The sequence below is a fragment of the Delphinapterus leucas genome, chromosome 10 (assembly GCF_059928025.1).
Source record: "Delphinapterus leucas isolate spDelLeu-1000000601 "Yukka" chromosome 10, BTC_Dleu_Yukka2, whole genome shotgun sequence".
NCBI classification, from domain to species: domain Eukaryota; kingdom Metazoa; phylum Chordata; class Mammalia; order Artiodactyla; family Monodontidae; genus Delphinapterus; species Delphinapterus leucas.
The window spans coordinates 40,822,531-40,841,608 of NC_143138.1; the positions used below are offsets into that span (position 1 = coordinate 40,822,531).

Genomic DNA, 19,078 nt, shown 5'->3' on the forward strand with positions numbered 1-19,078 from the left:
GCCCACTCCAGAGGCCCACCCAGGCCCTCAGGCACTTCCTAAGCAGCAGGATATGGCCTGCCCTGAGTGCCCCTAGAAGGAGGCAGCTTATCAGAGGGGAAAGGACACTTCGTTCAGGCCTGGTCATCTGCCCGGACTGGGGGTGGTGTGTTCAGGGCATGGCAGGTAGAGCCCGGCACTGCCTGAAGGACGATCCCAGAGAGTAGATGGGGGTGGAAGGCCTGGGGAGGACAGATGAACAAGGCTCCGTGCCCCAGACTGTGCCAAGACCTTGGTCCTTCCAGAGGTCCACTTGGGCCCTCCCTTCCCCTCCACAATTCTACATTCTCTCCATTCCCTTCCTACTTCTCTGAGTCCTGGTGGGGCTTTTCATTCACTTTGTTCATTCATTTAAGTAATGTTTAAGGGTATTTGGAAGGTACTAGTAAGGTCCTAGGCCCTGGGGACACAGCAGCAAACAAAACAGGCAACAGTGCCTGGCCTCGTGAGGCTCACATTCCAGTTGAGAGACCATAAGCACATAAACAAACTAAATACATGATGTGTTAGACGATGAAAGTGCTCTTAAGAAAAATAAAGCAGGGGAGGGGCACAGGGAGACAGCCAGTTGGAAGAGATAGATTTTTTTGTTTTTTTTTTACAGAAGGTGGTTAAGAAATATCCCCCGAAAAGGTGACAGCTGACAGCTAAGGAAAGATCTCAAGGACGTGAGGAAGGGAGTCATGTAAATTCCTAGAGGCAGAGAAACAACAGAGAGGGAAGAGCAAGTGCCAAGGCTCTGAGGCAGGAGTAGGCTGAGTGTGTGCAAGGAACAGCAAAGGGGCCAGTGTGGCCAGAGCACACAGAGAAAGAAGCAGGGCAGCAGGAGATGGGGTGGGAGACAGAAAAGGACCGGGTGGTGAGGGGACTCGTCAGCCTTTGGAAGGACTTGGCTCTTACCTGGGCGATGAGGATTCAGTGCAGGGCTTTAAACAGAGGATTTTTGTTTTATTTATTTATTTATTTATTTATTTATTTTTGCGGTACGCGGGCCTCTCACTGTTGTGGCCTCTCCCGTTGCGGAGCACAGGCTCTGGACGCGCAGGCCCAGCGGCCATGGCTCACGGGCCCAGCCACTCCGCGGCATGTGGGATCTTCCCGGACCGGGGCACGAACCCATGTACCCTGCATTGGCAGACGGACTCTCAACCACTGCGCCACCAGGGAAGCCCTGTTTTATTTTTATTATTATTATTTTTTAAATGTTTAGTTGTTTTTTTTAAAACTGGGTTTTTTTTTTAAGGATTTATGTTTTAAGATAACAGTAGCTCATGTTACCTAGTGCTTAATACGTATCAGTCACTTTTCTAAACACTGGCCATGTATTAACGCATTTAATCCTCCTAATAACCTTTACTAAGGATGAGGAAACATAGGGAGGTCTCTACCCATGAGATGCTAGTAGGACCCCACCCCAAGTTGTGACAAACCAAAAGTGTCTCCAGACATTGCCAAATGTCTCCTGGCAGACATAATTGCCCTGGTTGAGAAGCACTGCCCAAGTGTCCTCCTGTTCACCCCAACTGCCACTGTCCCAGCTCAGGCTCACTTCTCTCTCTCACTACAACAATTGTGACAGCCTCCTAATTGGCCCCCTGCTCCCTCCACTCCCCCCTCCACTGTACATCTTATCATGCTACTTCCCTCAGCTCTATAGCCTTCTATGGCTCCCACTGCGCTGAGGATGCCAAGCCATTGAGGTTGCCAGACATGGCCCTATGTAATCTAGCCCCTACCACTCCAGCTCTGTCCCCGAGCCCCCTCCTCCCACCTCCCCTCCCTTGCTCGTTCAGTCTGGCACCTTGTGCTAAGCCTGCTCTGTGCTAGCCAGTACATTGGACACTGCAGACATGGGGACAAACCCCCCCAGGGCCTGCCTTCATAATGTGTCTGTCCAGGCTAGAGAGCAGGAAAACACATAGATCCCATTAGTCCCATAGCCAGGGAGCTGTGAGGACTCCAGGAGAAGAGGAAGTGCCAGAGCTGAGCTGTACAGGATAGGCAGGGGTACGGGGGTAGCAGGGAAGACCTGGGGGGACAGCAGCTTTGAAGGCTTGGGAAGCTGTGGCTGTGATTTGGGGTCCCAGCAAAGGCACTAGAGTGCAAGTTTACAGAGGGATGGATGGCAGGGAGAGAAGGTCTTTTTTTTTTTTTTAATTTATTTTTGCGCCAGGTCTTAGTTGTGACACGCGGGATCTTCGTTGTGGCATACAGGATCTAGTTCCCTGACCTTGGATCGAACTCGTGTTGCACTGGCAGGCGGATTATTTATAAATTTATTTATTATTTATTTATTTTTGGCTGCGTTGGGTCTTTGTTGCTGCGGGCTTTCTCTAGTTGCGGAGAGCAGGGTCTACTCTTCGTTGCGGTGTGCAGGCTTCTCATTGCAGTGGCTTCTCTTTTCGCGGAGCATGGGCTCTAGGCGCGCGGGCTTCAGTAGTTGTGGTTCGTGGGCTCTAGAGCGCAGGCTCAGTAGCTGTGGCGCATGGGCTTAGTTGCTCTGTGGCATGTGGGATGTTCCCCGACCAGGGCTCAAACCCATGTCCCCTGCATTGGCAGGCAGATTCTTAACTACTGTGCCACCAGGCAAGTCCCTCCTCCTTCCTTCCTGATCTCACCCCGTTACTCCTCCTCCCACTCTATCCTCCAGCTACACAGGTCTCCTTCCTGTTTGTCAAACACCCCAGGCCTTCTCCTGCCTCAGGGCATTTGCACTTCAGCTCTAATGTTCTTCCCCGACATTCCCATGGTTCCTGCACTCACTTCCTGTTGGTCCATGCTTCCACTTGACCTCCTCAGAATGGCCCTTCCCATCCCATCACTCTGAAAGAGTATCCTATTAGCCAGCTTCTTCATAGTACCTGTCACTTCCTGATACATTATGTTCGCTGTATATCCTACTAGCAATCGTAAGTGCTCAAAAAAGTGAAGGTTTTGTGTGTCTTGTTCACTGCTCTATCTCCCCAGTGTCTAGAACAGAATGTAGTAGGTGCTTAATAATTATTCGATCCCTGCCAAACAGCACTTCATTCAGCCCACAAGAGAAGCCTGTGATTCGCCCATTTCAAGGATGTGGAAACTGAGATTCAGAGAGGTCAGGGACCTGCCAGCAGTCACGTGAGCTTGTCAAGCTGGAGCCTCGGCTGCCACCCAGCTGAGTCTTTCCCCTCTGCTCCTCTGCGCTCCAGCTCCCTTCCCACTTGGAAAATAAGACAGTGGTTCTGCCCTTCCCTCACCCCAGGGATAGGCAAGGCTGACAACCAGTGCCTCTGAACAGGGCCCAAGATGGCATCTTCCTCAAAGGCTATGCCCAGGAGCCCACAGGGAGGGAGACCCCAGTGTCTCCCCAGGCAGGCAGGCCCGCCTTTGACCCTGCCCACACTTCCCTGGGACCATCCACCCTGCTCTCCCCCCACCACCACTTACTGCCTTCCTTTCAGCCACCACTGTCCCCCACATACCCTCAGAATGGATCTAGGGGCTGCTTTTCTCACCTCTATCTCTCCAGACATACAGTAAGAAAGAGAGAAAAGAAACAGACCCATATGTAGCTACCAACAGAGAGAGAAGGAGGAAGATGCGGGGGGTGGGGGCATGGGGGGCGTGGAGAGAAACCTGGAGAGGGGCAGAGGCTTGGCAAGTTCTGACATAACAGCTTGACTTAAACCTGCAGGACTGACCAGGGCCACTGCCCCCCCCAACTGGCCCTTTTGAGCAAATGAGAGAGAGGCACCTCTCGGGGTTTCAGAGCCTTGTCACCCTTGAGCCTAGTGCCCTGGTGCAGGGCCCAGCCTGCACAAGTGGTGCATGCCCCGCCCCCCCCTCCCCCACCCCGGCTGTCTGCACACGCTGGAGAGGAGAAAACTTTAAATGCCACCCAGTCCTCAGGTCAGACCCACAGATGCATCGGCAGTGCTCCCTCGAAGCCTTTCAGAAACGTCTGGCCTCTGTCCACGTGTGCGCTGAGCCTGCACCCGGCCCTCTGCACCTGCCCGCCGCGCCTCCCCGCCCCCCCCCGCAGGTCCCTGGGCCACATCACCCCTGCCTTCACCACTCATGAGTGTCAGGCCAGGCCCATCCACAGGAACCGGCCCAGGACCCTTCGGGGCCGGGGAGAGGCCCTCACACCTGTGCCCGCACACAGACCCCACTCCTGTTCCCGCACCGGCAGCTGCGCCTCCCAGCCTCACAGACCTTCCTCCCTGTGGTTCACAGGAACCCTGGGGGAGGCGGGGTGGACGATGAGGTGCCATGACCCTCACTTGACAGAAAGGGAGAGAGACGAGCAGACAGGTGCCCGCCCCGCTACTCCCCAGCAGCCCACTCTCGTGGGGCCCAAGGATGAGATGCTCCTGTCCCTGGGAGCTGAGGTGGCATGGCCTATGAGTGCCCACTTGGCTCACATGAGCAGCCAAGGAGCCTGAGTGCCAGCTGGGCCCAGTCTACCCCAACCCACTGTGGTGCCTGCCTGTGTCCAGGGGCTGCTGGCCAGCCCCACCCAGAAGACAACGGGGGGAGAGGGCAGAGCTGTGTCCTGGAGTGCTCTGGGCCCAGGGATCCTCCTCCAGCCTGGGCATGGCTGGCACCAGGTTTGGGGGCCTATCAGGAAGGGGGAAGGCAGAGAGGTATCCCCTCCGTGGGGTCCATGAGGAGTGCTATGTCCACAAGGGAACACCAGGGGTCCACGTGCACCCAGGGAGCCTACAGGCTGCCCTCCAGGGCCCCCACCCTTCCCAGCAGCCAACACTCTGAGGAAGTAATTAGGGCCCAGGTGAGTCATATGATCACAAGGCTGCCTCCCAGCTGACTCAGGGGGACAGTCCAGATGGGCCCTTCCACGGGCCTCAGCTCAGGGCCTGAGTCAAGGATTCCAGGAGGTGGGGGGCCTGACCAGGAAGCCCAAGAGAAAATAAAGCCCCAGCCCACTTGTGAATCACTAGCCAGTCTCATCTCCAAGCTCTCCCCTGAGCCCAGGCTGGGGGATGGGAGGAGGTGCGGCTCCCCACTTCACTGGGCTGGGCGGGGCTGGGGCAGGAGGCCAGGTTGCTGCAGTTTCCCTACCCCCACCTCAAGCACACCCATCCATCCAACAAACAGCTATTGTTATCAATCATGATAATTATTCAGAGTGGCCACCATGTTCTGACATTGAACTTCAGCTCTGCACAGGCCTCGGGCTGGACACAGTGGGGGCCCCATGGAGAAGGCCAGACACACATCTGTAAATAGCAGTTGTGTTGATAAGAGTTGGGCAGTGTGAGCTCTCTCTCACACGTGTGCTGGGGTCTCAGCCAGGACCAGCACGGGAGGGAATGAACCAGCGTCCTACCGGGAGCCAGCTGGACCTCCTGGCAAACAGCACCTCCTGGTGTCCAAACTGGGCCTGGCCCTCCCTCCCATTGGATGCCCACGAAGCCAGGTATGAGGGTGTGCCCTGCCACGGCCAATACTCAAGCCCATCCTTGCTTCTGGGATTAGATAGGGTTGGGCCTTCTAGATGTCTGGACCTCCCTCCGCGCAGGATCCCCAAAGGCACTTGGCACTGAGCATGGCCTAGTGGGCCCTGACCAGGGGCAGCAGGATGGAGCCCTGCCCCCCACCCCTGTGGCACCTCTCCATCAACCCCAGGGCCCCCTCACCTGCCCCCTAGCCCAGCCCCTGAGGCAGGTCCCCATGGTCCCAAGGCTGCTTTCCTGGCTTTGTCCCCGTGATGGCTGGGCAGGAACTTCCTGCTGGAGAATTCCCGGATCCTTCGAGGAGGCTGCAAGCCAGGCCTGGGAACTTAGGAGGGAGGGAAACCAGGGCTGCTCTGACTATGACGGGCGGGTCTGTGGCAGCAGGGGCTCCCCCGGCGCTCACTCTGGGCCCCAGGTCCTTCCCCACCCCTGGGTCAGGTGCATTAAACCTCCCATCCTCCAGCTCAGATGGAACCCAGGGCTCTGCGGCTGGAGTGGCCTGGCAGCCTGTAGGCATGGACTAGAACTAGACTGAGAACCCTGAGCTTGTTCCTGGGTGGAGGATGAGGGGCCGGGTCGGCAGACAGACAGGTAAGAAGGCCAAAGTCAAATTGAGCTTTATTAATAACATCACAGGCCTGAGTCTGAAGAGTGGGGACAGTGTGTCGGGCAGGTCCACCCTGCAGACACATGGACACCATTTATTAAAGACCCCTTGGCCCCAGGGGCTCCTTGAGGTGCCCTAAGAGGAGGCGGATACATCTCTACACAGGCTGCAGGGACCCGGGGCAGGGCAGACTCAGGCCAGCACCAGCTTCACTCTGGAGGCCAGTTTTCCATCTCATTCATCTCCTCAAGGAGCAGGTGCTGGGGGGCGGAAGTGGGTGAAGGAAGATGCCTTTGCATCTTTGGGCTCTCCTCTTCCTGCTCTGTACCCCCAGAACCATCCCACCTGCCCTCAGAGACAAGCACCCCAAGGCCACCTTTCCAGACCCTCCCCCAGGTGCCCACAGCAGGCCAGGCCCACTAGCCCTGAGCCACCTCCCTCCCATAGAATGGAGGTAACCTTCTTCCTCCAGCTTGGGAGATTCCTGGGAAGCCCCTGGAGCCAGGCACCCCAGCCAAGCCCTCCCCTCCTTCACCTCTATCCTAGACACCACACCAAGGGGGCTCTGCATCCTTCCCTCCAGCCTAGGGTGGTGCTTCTGGTGCCTCAGCGCTCCTCCCCCAGGTCCCCAGCATTCCCCAAAGGCTGGGGGGAAGCTTCCTTCCCCCCTCAGCTTGGTGTCTCTGAGGGCAGATAAGGAGAGAGTAGGGGGAGGTAATGAGGACAGAATCCTTCTAACACCCACAGCAGGAAGATATTCCTGAGGCAGCCCTGTCCCCAAGTGAGGACTCAGCTGGTCCTCTACTCCAGAAACTCCCTAGGGGCCCCCAGTGATGCTCAGGCTACCCTAGGACTGTGACCCCTGGGGCTGGGGCAGGCCGGCTCAGGGGGTGGTCCTGGAGTGGAGGGGAGAGGGGAGGAGAGCTCCCTTTAGCAGGAAAAGACAAAAGCAGGGGCCCTGCCAGAGTGACCACCTGTGTGGTTTAGGGTGAGGTTCTCCAGAGCACAGAGGGGCACCCTGACACATAGCCTGCAGGCTCAAGACAACGGGAAGGCTGCCCCTCAGTACCCGGTAGGCAAGTATTTCTGGTATTAACGACCCCCAAGGGGTGAGTCATAATCCCTGACACTGGAGTGCCCTTTGAAGTTGAGGGCTACACACTCGTCAGCTCATTTGATCCTCCAATGGTCCCCTTTTCAGGTAAAGAAACCAAGGCCCACATTCAAAGTCACAGAGCAAATCATGCCAGGTCAGAGACTTCGACTAAAGACTTTGCTCCTTCCTTTTGTAAACTACACACACCGTCAGGGGCAGATGTCCACTGAATGAAAGGATGAGCTGATGAATGAGTGAAAATTAACCCAAAAAGGACATTGACACATTTTTCATCAACATATCCATCAATGTGCACTCAGAGAAGCTGGGACAGGCCTAACCTTTGAGGCCAATGTCAAGTAGGGTGGGCTGTAGGTGGTCCTTGGTGTGACCAGGTAGGTAACTCCCCCGCACCTATGTGTGTTTGTGGGAGTTGGTGTGGGTGTGGATGGGAGAGAAAACAGAAAAAGAGCAACATTATGCGAATGACAAATGTGCAGGAAAGCCTTAAAGCCACCTAGACAAGTCCCCTCAATGTAGAGATGAGGAAACTGAGGCCCAGAGAGGGGAACGGACTTGCCCAAGGCCATACAGCAAGTGAATGGCAGTGAAGCCTTAAAAATGGACTCAGGTCAAGTGAGAGAGAGACCGATGGAGGAGTGTGTGTGCAGGGGGTCAGGATCCTGCTCTCAGAGATACCACCACCAAGAAGGAGTTAAGCATTTCCTGCCCAGCATGGGGGCTGGAGCCTGGGCCAGCAGCTGCGGAGAGGGGAGGCCTCCAGCCCCACTCTCCCCAGGGCTCTCAGGCAGAGGGTGGGGGCGGGATGGGCGGGCATACCTGGACATCCACAATGCCCGCCTCCTCCAGGGTGATCTCTGGCTGGGTCAGCAGCTTCCGGCCCTCGTGGCCACCCATCTTCCAGAGGCGGGACTCCCATTGCACTACCAGAAGCTTCTTTAACTCCGACTCCACGAAACCTGAGAGTCAGAGAGATGGGCATGGGACAGGCAGGAGAAGGGTGGACAACCTGCTGGGGATCGAAGGGAGAGGAGGTGGCTCTGGCTCTCCAAACCTCACCCAGCCCTGTGCATCCCCTGGTCACCCCCAGCTAGGTCCCTTCTCCATCCAGTCCCTGGAGCCAGCCAGACAACACCTCCTCACTGCCCTGCCCTCCCCAGGACACTTGCTTTCCATGAGCTCCCTCCCGCCAGCTTGAGTGTGGGTCTCTTTACTTACCTCCTGGGGACAGCATGCAAGGGGCAGACATCTGCCCTACCCCACCCTGCCCCCTCCAGCCACCAATTCCAGAGCACAGATCTGGAACAACCCAAACCTCCTGGGATCAAGTCCCAGCTCTGCCACTTACCAGCTGTGTGATCTTGGACAAGTTACTTAACCTCTCTGTGCCTCAGTTTCCTCACAGTGAAGTGGAGACTATAACAGGACCTACCTCAGAGTTATAATGCAGTATTTCACGAAAAGTGCTTAGAGGAGGGTTTGGCCCATAGTAATGGCTATGAAAATGTCAACAGTGATTTTATTGGACTATGTTATTACCACTAAGCCATCTGCTCACCATGTCAGGGTGGCAAGGGGGCTGCAGTGGGAGGGGGGCCTTCTGGGGGTACTGTCACAACAGTGCACGCACGATGGGAAAACCAGGGATGGAGGTGGCCACTGAAGGAGTTAGAATTCCAGGCTGGGAAAGGGTGGTGCTCAAGGAGCCGCAGTCCCAGTCACAACCCGCCCCCCACCCCTCCACCCTCTGCTGCCCCCCCCGCCCCCCCCCCCCCCCCCCCCCCGGGACCTGAGGGAGGAGGACCCTTGCTAGCAGCCACACACAGCTCCCCCAGCCTGGGCAGTCATCTTAGGTCCTCTGGTTCCACCTGGTGGTCAGAACTGGTAGCGCATCCATGAGCCACTGACCAAAGTGGGGCTCCTTCTGTGGGGGAGCTGGCTGGGTGGGGAGGTGGGGGCACCACATTTACCCACTGTATCTGTCGACCTAAAAGTCTTATGCAGCAGCGACTGCAGGGTGACAATGCCTGGGACACAGAGCTTGAGTGAGCTGTCCTCCTCCTCTGTTTCCTCTTCCCCGCCTTTCTCCTCACAGGGCAGGCCTTCCTTGAGAGGGATCTGAGGGTGTGCCCATGACTGAGCAGGTGAGGAGGGTGGGGCCGAGCCTGCAGCCCCCACGCCCACGGAGACCCAGAACAGAAGGCAGGAGGGAACAACGGCTCTCAAGAGGTGCAGGCAGGTGGCTGCCCCCCTGGGCCCCACCCAGGCCTCACCCTGCACTTTCAGCTAGCCCCACTGACCTTGGCCGTGGCCGATTTCTGGAGCTGTTTGTACAAGCTGAGGAGGCGGTTCCAGGGAGTTGCCCCCACCTGGGAGGAGGCCAGCCTGAGGTCTCCTGTGGAGCGGTAGTGGTCACTGATAGCTCACAGCAACAAGAGGCAGCCCAGGCCCAGGAGGACAGGGCCATCAGGAGGCTGAGCTGAGGGCCAGGTTTCCTTGTTTTCTTTAGCAAACACCTGCTACATGCTGGGCACAGTTCTAGGCACTTCGCAGAGAAAACCTCACTCAATCCTCGCTGCTGCCCTCTGGGACAGGTACTGTCATATTCCCATCTTGCAGATGAGGGAAGTGGGACACAGAAGGTTGAGTGACTCGCCACCATCACACAGCTTGGCCTAGTGGAGGTGGGATTCAAACCCAGGCAGCCCGCCTCTAGCGTCCCCTCAAACTGCCCTGTGTCCTTCCCGGCCCTACACCCCTGGCATGTCCCCCACACCTGCGGCCACCACACTCGCCATCAAGCAGACGCTCCTTCTCCTCCTCCCTGGTGAAGGTCTCGGGGCTGATATCCAGTGGCCCCATGGCCCTCTGCAAGCATCCTTGCTCCACCGCCAAGGCTTGGGCAAAGTGGCCCCTGATCCCAAAGCACAGTCAGGTGGGGGTGGCAGGTGGGGCCCAGAGATGTGGTGAAGGCCCCCTGAGCCCCCCAGGGCTCTCCTAGAGGCCCTGCTCAGCTTCCTCTAACCTCCTGCTCCCAACTACTCCCTGCTCGGCCCTCCGGGGTCTTCATCACAGAGGGGATGATCCCTCCCCAAAAGCAGGGTGAGGAGGGGCATGGGGAGCAGAGAGAGAAGTGGGCCCCCTTCCTCACCAGGGGTGGGTGCCAGGTCCAAATGAGAGTGGGAACCAGGAGGGAGAGAGTGGGGAGGGAAGGTGGGGGGAGTGGGGCCCAGGAAGGAGCTGGGAAGTAACTGGAGCCCCGGCTCAACCCAGAGCATCCCCCTTTCCTTTTGGTGCCTCCATCCACAACCACTCACTGGCGGGAGGACCCCCATCTCTGCCTCACCCCCCCCCACATCTCCAGGCTCCTCTCCACCCCTGACACGTCTGTCCAACCATGCCCACCCAGTCCTCTGTCCACCCAAGGAGTCTGCTCCTGGCCCCTCCCCAATTTGGGTCCTCCCATCTCAGGCCCACATCCTTCCCCCTTCTTACATCCAGGCCTCCCCCCAGTTCCTCCATCCCAGGCTCCTTCCCACCATCCACAGCCCAGCCCCTCACCTGTCTGAGGTCCCTGTATCCCCTGCTGCCTCTGTCTGTTCTCTGTTCCTCTTCCCTCTCCTCCAACTCAGACAGGTTGCCCAGCACCTCCTGGCTTCCTGTGGGCAGGACTGGCTTCACCTCTACACCCTGAGCCAGGACCCTCAGGACCTCCACGGGGGTGGGGGTCTGGGGCCCTGTGTCCCCCAGCCCCAGCCCCGAGGGATCGGGCTGTGGCAGGGCCACAGAGAGGGTGTAGGGCAGCGTGGCAGGAGGCCTGGACTCCCGCCCTGCTCCTCCCTGGTGATCAGTCATCAAAGGGGTGGCGTTCTGCTCTTGAAAGGGACAAGACTGGCCCCCCAGCAGGGCCTTGTCTGAGCTCTTTGGGCTGCCCTTGCTCCCCACCAGGCTACGGAAAAAGCGGAACATGGAGGAGTGGCCCAAAATTCGGGATCGAGGGCTTGAAGCTGGGGCCTCCATCCTGACAAGGACCCTGACTCAGAGTGAGGGGCCACAGCAGCCACCTCAGGACCAACTACTTAAGAAAAGGAGGAGTTTTCAAATTAAAACCTCCAGTTGGAAACTTCCAGGAGTTCTAGAAGGCAAAGGTGGGGGAGGGGTGGGGGGAGAAGGTAGGAGGGCTTAGTTGGGGGCAGAGAGTGCAAGGGGTTGATGAGGCAGGGGAAGGAGGCCTGGGGAGCCAGCCTGAAGGGGGAGGGGGTTGGCGAGGCTCCAGGAAACACCAGGGTGGGGGGCAGGCCGAGGTCGCTGGAGAACCCCAACTCTGAGAATGGGGTGGAGGCACACAGCTCTCTCCAGGCCTGTCCTTCCCTGGCTGCGGTAGCTTCTGTCCTTGAGAACCATTCAATCCCTGAGGCCAGAGAGTCTCTGTCCTCCCTCTTCTCTCTCCTCTCAGTATCCAGCTGGCACATGCCCAGGTGGTAGCACAGACCCACTGTGTTTTCATGTTTACCTGCCTATCACATTCAGGATTTTTCTCTCTGCAGACCACCGAGGTGCTTGCGCGTTGAATCTCAATTTAGTATTATTATTCCTCACGGCACCTACAGACCTGATTATAAACCCAGCTCAGTGACCTTGGGCAAGGTTCCCTAAACCAGCTGAGCCTCAGTTTGTTCAGCTCTAAGATGGGTGTGGTCCACTGCACTTACTTCCAAGGGTTGTTCCAAAGAGGTTTTAAAGTGCCTGGTACACAGTGGCGCTTAAGAAACCTCGCCATCCTGGCTTTTTTATTGACATTGATGGAAGCAGGGGAAAGATCAAGGATGAAGACTGGGAATCAACGGTGGGAAAAGCAGTGGGGGAGGGGGCGCCACTCTGCCTGGGTGGGAGCCGCTCTCTCTGCCTGGGTGGGAGCCGCTCTCTCCGCCTGGGAGCCCTGTAGGCTGGGGCATCTGCATCCGGCGGCCACAGAGCAACTTCCTCTAGAGGGAGCTGATTGGAGCCGGGAACCGCCGGCACCTCTATGATCGCCGCAGCCTCGCGGGTCCCTAGGGCCGTGCTGGGACCAGCAGAGGCTGCATCCAGACACCAGGAATTCACTGACGCCCCTTCCTGGGAGCCAGACCTGGGTACCTGACCCTGGGAGCAGCCCTGGCTCCTCAGGATCTCCAGCCTCTGCCCTGCTGAGCCGTCCCGGGCCTGGGCCAGGGTCCGGGCAGGTAAGCCGGGAAGGTCCTGCCCATGCTCCCCACTCTCGGCAGCCCCAGGCCCAGGGTGAGGCAGGGAGCCCGCAGGGAGCCCGGTGGGGAGGGGGAGGCCTCGAGGCTTGTCTGGGCAGCTCCACCAACTCCTGCTCAGGGCCTGATCCGGCCGGGGCTCCCTCTGGCTGCTCCTCAGACAGCTTTCCCTCTTGGCCTGGCCCTGGTGCCAGAGAATCGGGTGCTAAAGAACCAGGTTCTTTAGCAGTCTGGGGGATGGGAGTGGAGGTCAGAGCCAAGGTCAAGGGCAGGGGGAGAACTTTCACAGCACTTCCTGCTGTCCCAGGAGCCCTCAGACTAGGTCTGCAGCAGGGCTAGGTCTGCATCTCCCCCCCGCCCCGGGAAACATCCTGGGCCCAGCAAACCCCGCAGGTGGGGCACAGTGGACTCTCCCTACCAGGAAGTCAGGCCACTTGGATGGGGGCAGAGGTAGACCCAGGTTGGCATAGGCCTCTGGCCCTGGGGCCGGTTCTGAGGCTCCACTTTCTCCCCAGCATTGAGCCCCAGGGGTAGCGGTAGAGGCAGTCGAGATGCAATCAGCATCCTCCAGCCCTGCTGTCCTGGGGGCACTGGGTTTCGGAGACCAAGGGAGAGAGGAAGGTACCTTGTTCAGGAAGAAGCTTCTGGGATGGGGGTGTGCCAGGCAAAGGTCTGTCTTAAGGAGTCTGAGCACCCAGGGGTGGAGGAGGGGAGAGTTGGTCTTCTCCCTGTCCCTGCCCTGAGACAGTGAAGGGGTGGAGAGCACAGGTGGTCCGGACTTTCCCCACCCTTCTCCTCAGGCACTTTCGAAAATGGCCCCAGGCCTGAGAGGGAAGGTGGGGGGAGGGTACACAGGCCCTCCCAGGGAGAGGAGGAGGGTGGCTTCCCGCCTGGGTGATGGAGGCAGCTTTGGGGTGGGGGGAAGTGAAGGGGGTGCAAATTGAAAGTGAAATAGCTTATGTCCAGGAAATACTCCCTCTGTGGAGGTTTACAGAGCATACTGGGGTTGTGGCCAGGACTGGGCAAAGGAGGAAAATAGGGGCTGGAGACAGGAGAGCAAGGGGTACATGTGATTTCCTCAACCACCTGCTAGGCAGAAATGTGAAGATCACAGGCGGGATGCAAACAAGGGAAGTTTCCCCGGAAAGGACACCCTCTAAGGTCCACAAACTGAAAAATAAATCTGAAATGAGTGCTGAGTGGAGGACTGACTCGTGCAAATTCAAATAACCAACCTGACTCCTTGACTAGCTCTGTGGCCTTGGGCACTAACTTCTTTGTGCCTCCCTTTTCCCACCTGTAAAATGGGTATGACATTGCTTACCCTGCCAGGTTAATGTGTTCTTTCCATGTCCCACACTCCCTGGGGAGTACTTGAACATACATGGTAGAAGTATACCATAGGCACTCAGGAAATGCTTGCGGCTAACGGGCCTGAGTTGGAAAACAGGTGTGTTCTGACTAGCCAAGGGGAAGTGGAACCTTCGGGGACGGGCTTCGTGGGTCATTGGCTGGAAGGTGGCAAGTCTGCAGTAAGCGTGTGCTGGGTAGGGTGCAGGAGGCCCTGGAGCAGCGGAAGGAACCCCAGCTTCTGAAACTCGCCTCCCAGTGCGACTAGAGATCCACTTGGGCACTGCTGCGGCCACCCCTCCCTGGGCCCTAGCTGACCCCTGGGTGGGAATCTTGGCTGCCCGGCCTTTCTCACTCCCAGTCTCCTTGAAGAACTGCCAGTGAAATGCTCAGTAAGTTCTTAGGACGGTGCGGTCTTTCAGGAGTGGGGGTCCCCTCCCTCCGTGTGCTGTTGGAAACTCTGGTCCCCATCTCTGCTTTCCTACCCACCCCCACAGGCTAACACTGCCCTTCCTGCCAGGACCTGAGAAATGGCATCCGGACAAGGCCCAGGTCCTCCCAGGCAGGGGTGCGAAGAACCTGACCCCTCCTCCACTTCGGGTAACTGTCTTTCTGCCCCCTCACCCCTCCCATAACCACCAGGGCCATCTGTGAGGATGGAGAGAGCAGATGTGGACAAGCCGGGCAAGATTTAAAGGCAGGCTCTCCCGCCTCAGTTTCCTCACCTTGGGTAAAGGAGAAAAGCATCTCCCTACCCAATGCAGGCAGGGGGGCAGCAGTGGGGGGTGCAGAGGCTGGGGGAGGCGAGGCAGTGAGCATGAGGTGGGCACCCTGCCATCTGCGAGGAGGAGGAAAGAAGAGTGGGGCGTGGCTGTCCTATCCCTGCCCTGGGAGAAATAAGGAAGTAAATCCACCTATCACCGAGTCAGGTCCACTTAACAGGGAGAGGGATTGTTAACAGGGAGAGGGATTGTTAACGACTTTGGGGAGGAAGTAAAATGGCTGTCCCTCTTTCCTCTTCCAAGGGGAACGTCAGGGACGCCTGCAGCTCGCGGCCCAGCACAGGCTGTTCCCTGGACTTTGGGTTCAGTCCCAGGTCTGTCACTGTTTCCCGATGTGGCTTTTCTGGGCTACAATTTCAAATTCTGTCTCCCACGTTCCCTAAGCCATAAGGGCTCGGTGCCTTGGACAAACTAAAATAAAGTCAGGGACCCAAATGCCTGGGATTCTATCCTGGCTGCACCGCTCTCTCCAGCTGTACACGCTTGTGCAAGTTACGTAAACACTGCACCTCAGTTTCCCCATCCGTAAACTGGGGGTCACCTATTCCACAAGGCAGCTGTGACAAGAATCCTCTTTTCAGTGTCAGCCCTAGGTGGTAACTAAGGGCTAGAGGAGGGACACCTCTGTCCACAGGCAGAGTGAACCATCCCCAGAGCACTTCCTCCCTGACTCCTGGCTTTGATCCTCAGAGGAGCAGGTAGCCCGGGACACGGAGGAGGTTTTCCGCAGCTACGTCTTTTACCGCCATCAGCAGGAGCAGGAGGCCGAGGGGGCGGCTGCGCCCACTGACCCAGAAATGGTCACCTTGTCCCTAGAACCTAGCAGGTGAGCAGCAGCCCCCTGGGCCCACGGGGACATGTTCAGGGAGATGGTGGCTCACGTGGGGTCACCATGCAGGTCCTGGGAGCTGGACAGGCCTGGGGGTTTTTCCCACTGCTGCTCCTTTTTCATATGGGTTCCCACCCCCATCCGGGACCTGGCACCCTTTTCAGCACATGCCTGCCCCTTGTCCCTGGGCCCAGCCCTCGTGTCTGAGAACACGGTCGGGACCACCAAGGAGGGGGGCCCAAGGCTGGGGCATCTCGGGGAGGAGCCCTTCGCCATGAGCCCAGGCCCCAGCTCACCTGCTGCCTACCGTTCCTTGAGCACCATGGGGCAGGTGGGTCGCCAGCTGGCCATCATCGGGGATGACATCAACCGGCGCTACGACTCCGAGTTCCAGGCCATGTTGCAGCACCTGCAGCCAACAGCAGAGAATGCCTATGAGTATTTCACCAAGATCGCCTCAAGGTAGCTCTGGCCACTGCCTCTCCACTGTGCTGTCACCACCATGCCAGGCCCTGCCCATGGGATGGGGGACACACTTCTCTGTCGGCGCCAGAAGACGTGTTTGCCGTCCCCGTGTCTGCTGTTAACTCACACGGGGCCTTGGGCCCCTGTCTTTCTCTTTCTGAGCCCAGACTCTTCATCTCTGCATAAGCGCACAGCCCTTGTTAACTCTGGCCCCGAGGACTTGACCTGTTAGATCAGGGCTATAGAGGGGCTCGCGGTAGGGGTGTCCCCAGAGCTCCCCAGCCCAGCTGGGACACGGCTGTCCTTCTGATTTGGAACCACATTTCACACCAAAGATGGTTGCTGGCTCTGGCTTCAGCCCACCAGGTCCTGGAAATGGCTTCCAGATGCTATAATCTGGTGTCAGACAGGCAGTGGTTAAAGAAACCAGCAGCCTGGGCAAATCTCAGCTTTGCCATTTACCGGCTTTGTGAAACTTCCTAGCCTTCAGTTTCCTGGTCAGTAAAATAGGGGAATATGCTTAGAACAATGTCTGCACTTAAAGGTGTTAGCTGTTGTCACCATCTGGGTTAAAGAGGTCAGTCTCAGGGTAGGTTCGAGGCTGAGGGTGAAGGCAGGAGTAGCCAAAAGATTCAGAATTAGTGCTTGGAGCTGAAACATCCTGCCCATGTCCTGAGGGCCACCGCCCACTCAGCTGTGATTCCAGGACTGGACTGTCCTAACCTCCTCTTCTGTCCTTTTCTCTCTGCTGTCCCTCGGGCTGCCAGGCCAGCAGCAATGCCCACAGGTAATCTCCCTGCTGCCTCCGTCTGCTCGCTCTGCCCTCCACGCTCTCTGTGCCCCTTTGCTCCCCCAGCCCTGGGGCCACAGCCCCAGCAGCAGCATCCCATTCATCTGCCCTCTGAGCTTTCTCCTTTCACAGAGACACGGGCTCTAACCAAATTGAGGCCAGGCTGGGGCAGCCTCTACCACCTCCATTCACAGCTAAGCCATTTTGCTTTCCGGCTGGGAGAGGGGTAGGGGTCTCCAAGGGGGTGGGAGAGGCAAACAGATGAAGGGCCCTCTAGAGGTCTCCACTGACTGTATCTCCTCGGCCCACAGCCTGTTTGAGAGCGGCATCAACTGGGGCCGAGTGGTGGCTCTGCTGGGCTTTGGCTACCGCCTGGCCCTCCACGTCTACCAGCGCGGCCTGACTGGCTTCCTGGGCCAGGTGACCCGCTTCGTGGCCGACTTCATGTTGCATCACTGCATTGCCCGGTGGATCGCACAGAGGGGTGGCTGGGTGAGTGCCCAAGCATTGGCCACCTCCTCCCTGCTGCTAGGGCCGCCCCTCTCCCAGCCCCACCCCAGTCCCCAGGAGCCGAATATGCCGCCAGCCCCCCGGTGACCACTCTGTCTCTCCTGGCAGGTGGCAGCCCTGGACTTGGGAAACGGTCCCATCCGGAATGTGCTGATAGTTCTGGCTGTGGTTTTGTTGGGCCAGTTTGTGGTACGAAGATTTTTCAAGTCATGACTCCTGGAGGGGTCCTTTGGGGTCTTGAGACCCCTGCGTGGACTTTGGCCCAGTCTTCTCCCTTCACCTCCTCCCCTGCAGGGGTCCCCTCCTTAAGAGCACAGAAGCTTTAGCAAGTGGGCACTCCAGGTTTGGAGGGTCCCTGCCCAGGGGTCCATCAGACTGCACGGGTGCCTCAACATTGCATGGTGCTAAAGGGCCCCCTCTCAGAGAGGGGTTATGGCCCCCTCCCTTAGCTCTCTGGGACCCCCTCAGCCCTGTCTACTGGGTTTTGGGGAGATGATAAGTTGGGGAAGCAAGAGGCTAGGAGCCGCTTCTCCCCAAGGAGTTGTTAACGGTTTTAGCTTTTTATAATATCCTTGGGGGGACACTCCCCCCCTCCGATTCCCACCTCTCTACCCAAAGCCAGGACGTCTGGGGTGTGGGGGTTAATAGCCCTACCCTTTCCCAGGATTCAGCTGTTCTGGAAGGTCAGAGCTTAAATGCTGGGCCTGGAGCTCAGTCCTGGCCCATCATGTCCCCCAGGAACAGGACCAGTGGGGGGTGGAGACGAGGTATGGCTCAGCTCTCCTCCCTGCCCCGCTCCCACTGCCCCATATTGCCTTTGCAGCTGGACTCTCAGGGATTCTGGGGGTGCAGTGGGGGTGGAGTAGGGGTGCAGACCATCAGCACCTTCCAAGCCTGCCTCCTGAGGCCCTCATTCTCTCCCTTCCCCTCACCTATTACCACTTGCTCCCCACATCCACCCCCACCCCTGCTCACTACAAGTGAAGCTCGCCCCACCCCCATCACTCCAGAAAAGGCAGGCAGGGGGCTTGGGTGAGTGCAGTGCTGAGGCCCCCTCCTCGCCCAGACTACAGGGTTTAGGACTGCAGTTTTGTTATGGTCAGGGAAAGGGGGTAGGGAGCTCAACTTGAAGTTTCTGAGTGAGAGAAGGGCTATTAACACCACTAGGAATCCCAGGGCTGGGAGCCGCCCTCGTGGCCTGGGCACAGTGTAGTCTGGGGTTACGGATAGAGGAACTGTGAATATTTGAACTCTACCCCCAGTCTCTACACTCCTCACTCCACACCTGCCCAAGCCTCTCCTGATGGGTGGGGTAGGAGTGCCTCGTCTACCTTGTACAGCCTAGGGGTTTGGAGGTCAGGGGAGAGAAGTTCTTGATGAAGCCAAATGCAGGGAGGGGGTGCAGATGGAGCCAGCTGGCCACCTCCCACCCTCTGAGTGTGTCTGAAAATAAACTGCAATCCCTCCACTCCCACTTGATCATTTTTGTCTCCTCTGCTACCCTTCTCTCCATCAGGCTGGACGGGGAACCTGGGCACGCCTGGCTTTCACCTGGTTTTTACTGACAGGTCTCATCTCGGGCCTCCTGAATCCTGTGGAGGGCTGGGTGTGTTTCTCCAGCCTCCTAGAAGGCCTTGGCCCCTCCCCACTCTTCTCCAGCCCCTTCTCCAGGAACTACCCTCATTTCTTTGGGTTCCAGGCAAGTTTCCCATCCCCACAGAGAGTCAGGGGTCTCCAAACTGCTAGGCTCTGGCTGCAGAGCTGGTGGGGCAGCTGCACCTGCCTGGGGACCCCCACAGGCCTGGCCTGAATCCCTCTCCGTTCCGGGGGCCACCACCCACGCTTGGCTCCACCTGGGACACAGTGTCCCGGCTCCCTCTTCCCGATGTCCCC

The 19,078-nt window shown here is 58.0% G+C and overlaps 2 protein-coding genes across 3 annotated transcripts; one reads left to right on the plus strand and one right to left on the minus strand.

The window, feature by feature from the left end:
* Positions 1–6,079: 6,079 nt before the first annotated feature.
* Positions 6,080–11,372, minus strand: LOC111178691 (gametogenetin-binding protein 1-like). Its single transcript, XM_022581623.2, is given in 7 exon segments — positions 6,080–6,362; positions 8,039–8,178; positions 9,190–9,337; positions 9,520–9,614; positions 10,015–10,133; positions 10,781–10,812; positions 10,814–11,372. Coding segments are annotated over 7 exon segments (1,011 nt in total). The 5' UTR covers positions 11,240–11,372; the 3' UTR covers positions 6,080–6,311.
* An 830-nt stretch (positions 11,373–12,202) lies between these two features.
* BAK1 (BCL2 antagonist/killer 1) lies at positions 12,203–18,653 on the plus strand. Of its 2 annotated transcripts, XM_022581622.3 has the most exons (6): positions 12,203–12,441; positions 14,307–14,409; positions 15,282–15,417; positions 15,739–15,882; positions 16,987–17,167; positions 17,294–18,653. In XM_022581622.3, the coding sequence occupies exons 2-6, from the start codon at positions 14,340–14,342 to the stop codon at positions 17,396–17,398; spliced, it is 636 nt and encodes a 211-aa protein (XP_022437330.1). In that variant the 5' UTR covers positions 12,203–12,441; positions 14,307–14,339; the 3' UTR covers positions 17,399–18,653. The 2 variants fall into 2 exon arrangements, with proteins under 2 accessions (XP_022437330.1, XP_022437329.2); XM_022581621.3 differs by lacking the exons at positions 12,203–12,441; positions 14,307–14,409 and having other exon boundaries at positions 15,339–15,882.
* The last annotated feature ends 425 nt before the right edge of the window (positions 18,654–19,078 follow it).

What these genes read in the sequence shown, in the direction of transcription:
- BAK1 (XM_022581621.3), top strand. Translation starts at nt 15,449, where the DNA reads ATGTTCAGGGAGATGGTGGCTCACGTGGGGTCACCATGCAGGTCCTGG. An exon ending in TTCACCAAGATCGCCTCAAG is followed by an intron (nt 15,883 to 16,986) that starts GTAGCTCTGGCC and finishes CTCGGCCCACAG; the next exon opens with CCTGTTTGAGAGCGGCATCA. An exon ending in TCGCACAGAGGGGTGGCTGG is followed by an intron (nt 17,168 to 17,293) that starts GTGAGTGCCCAA and finishes CTCTCCTGGCAG; the next exon opens with GTGGCAGCCCTGGACTTGGG.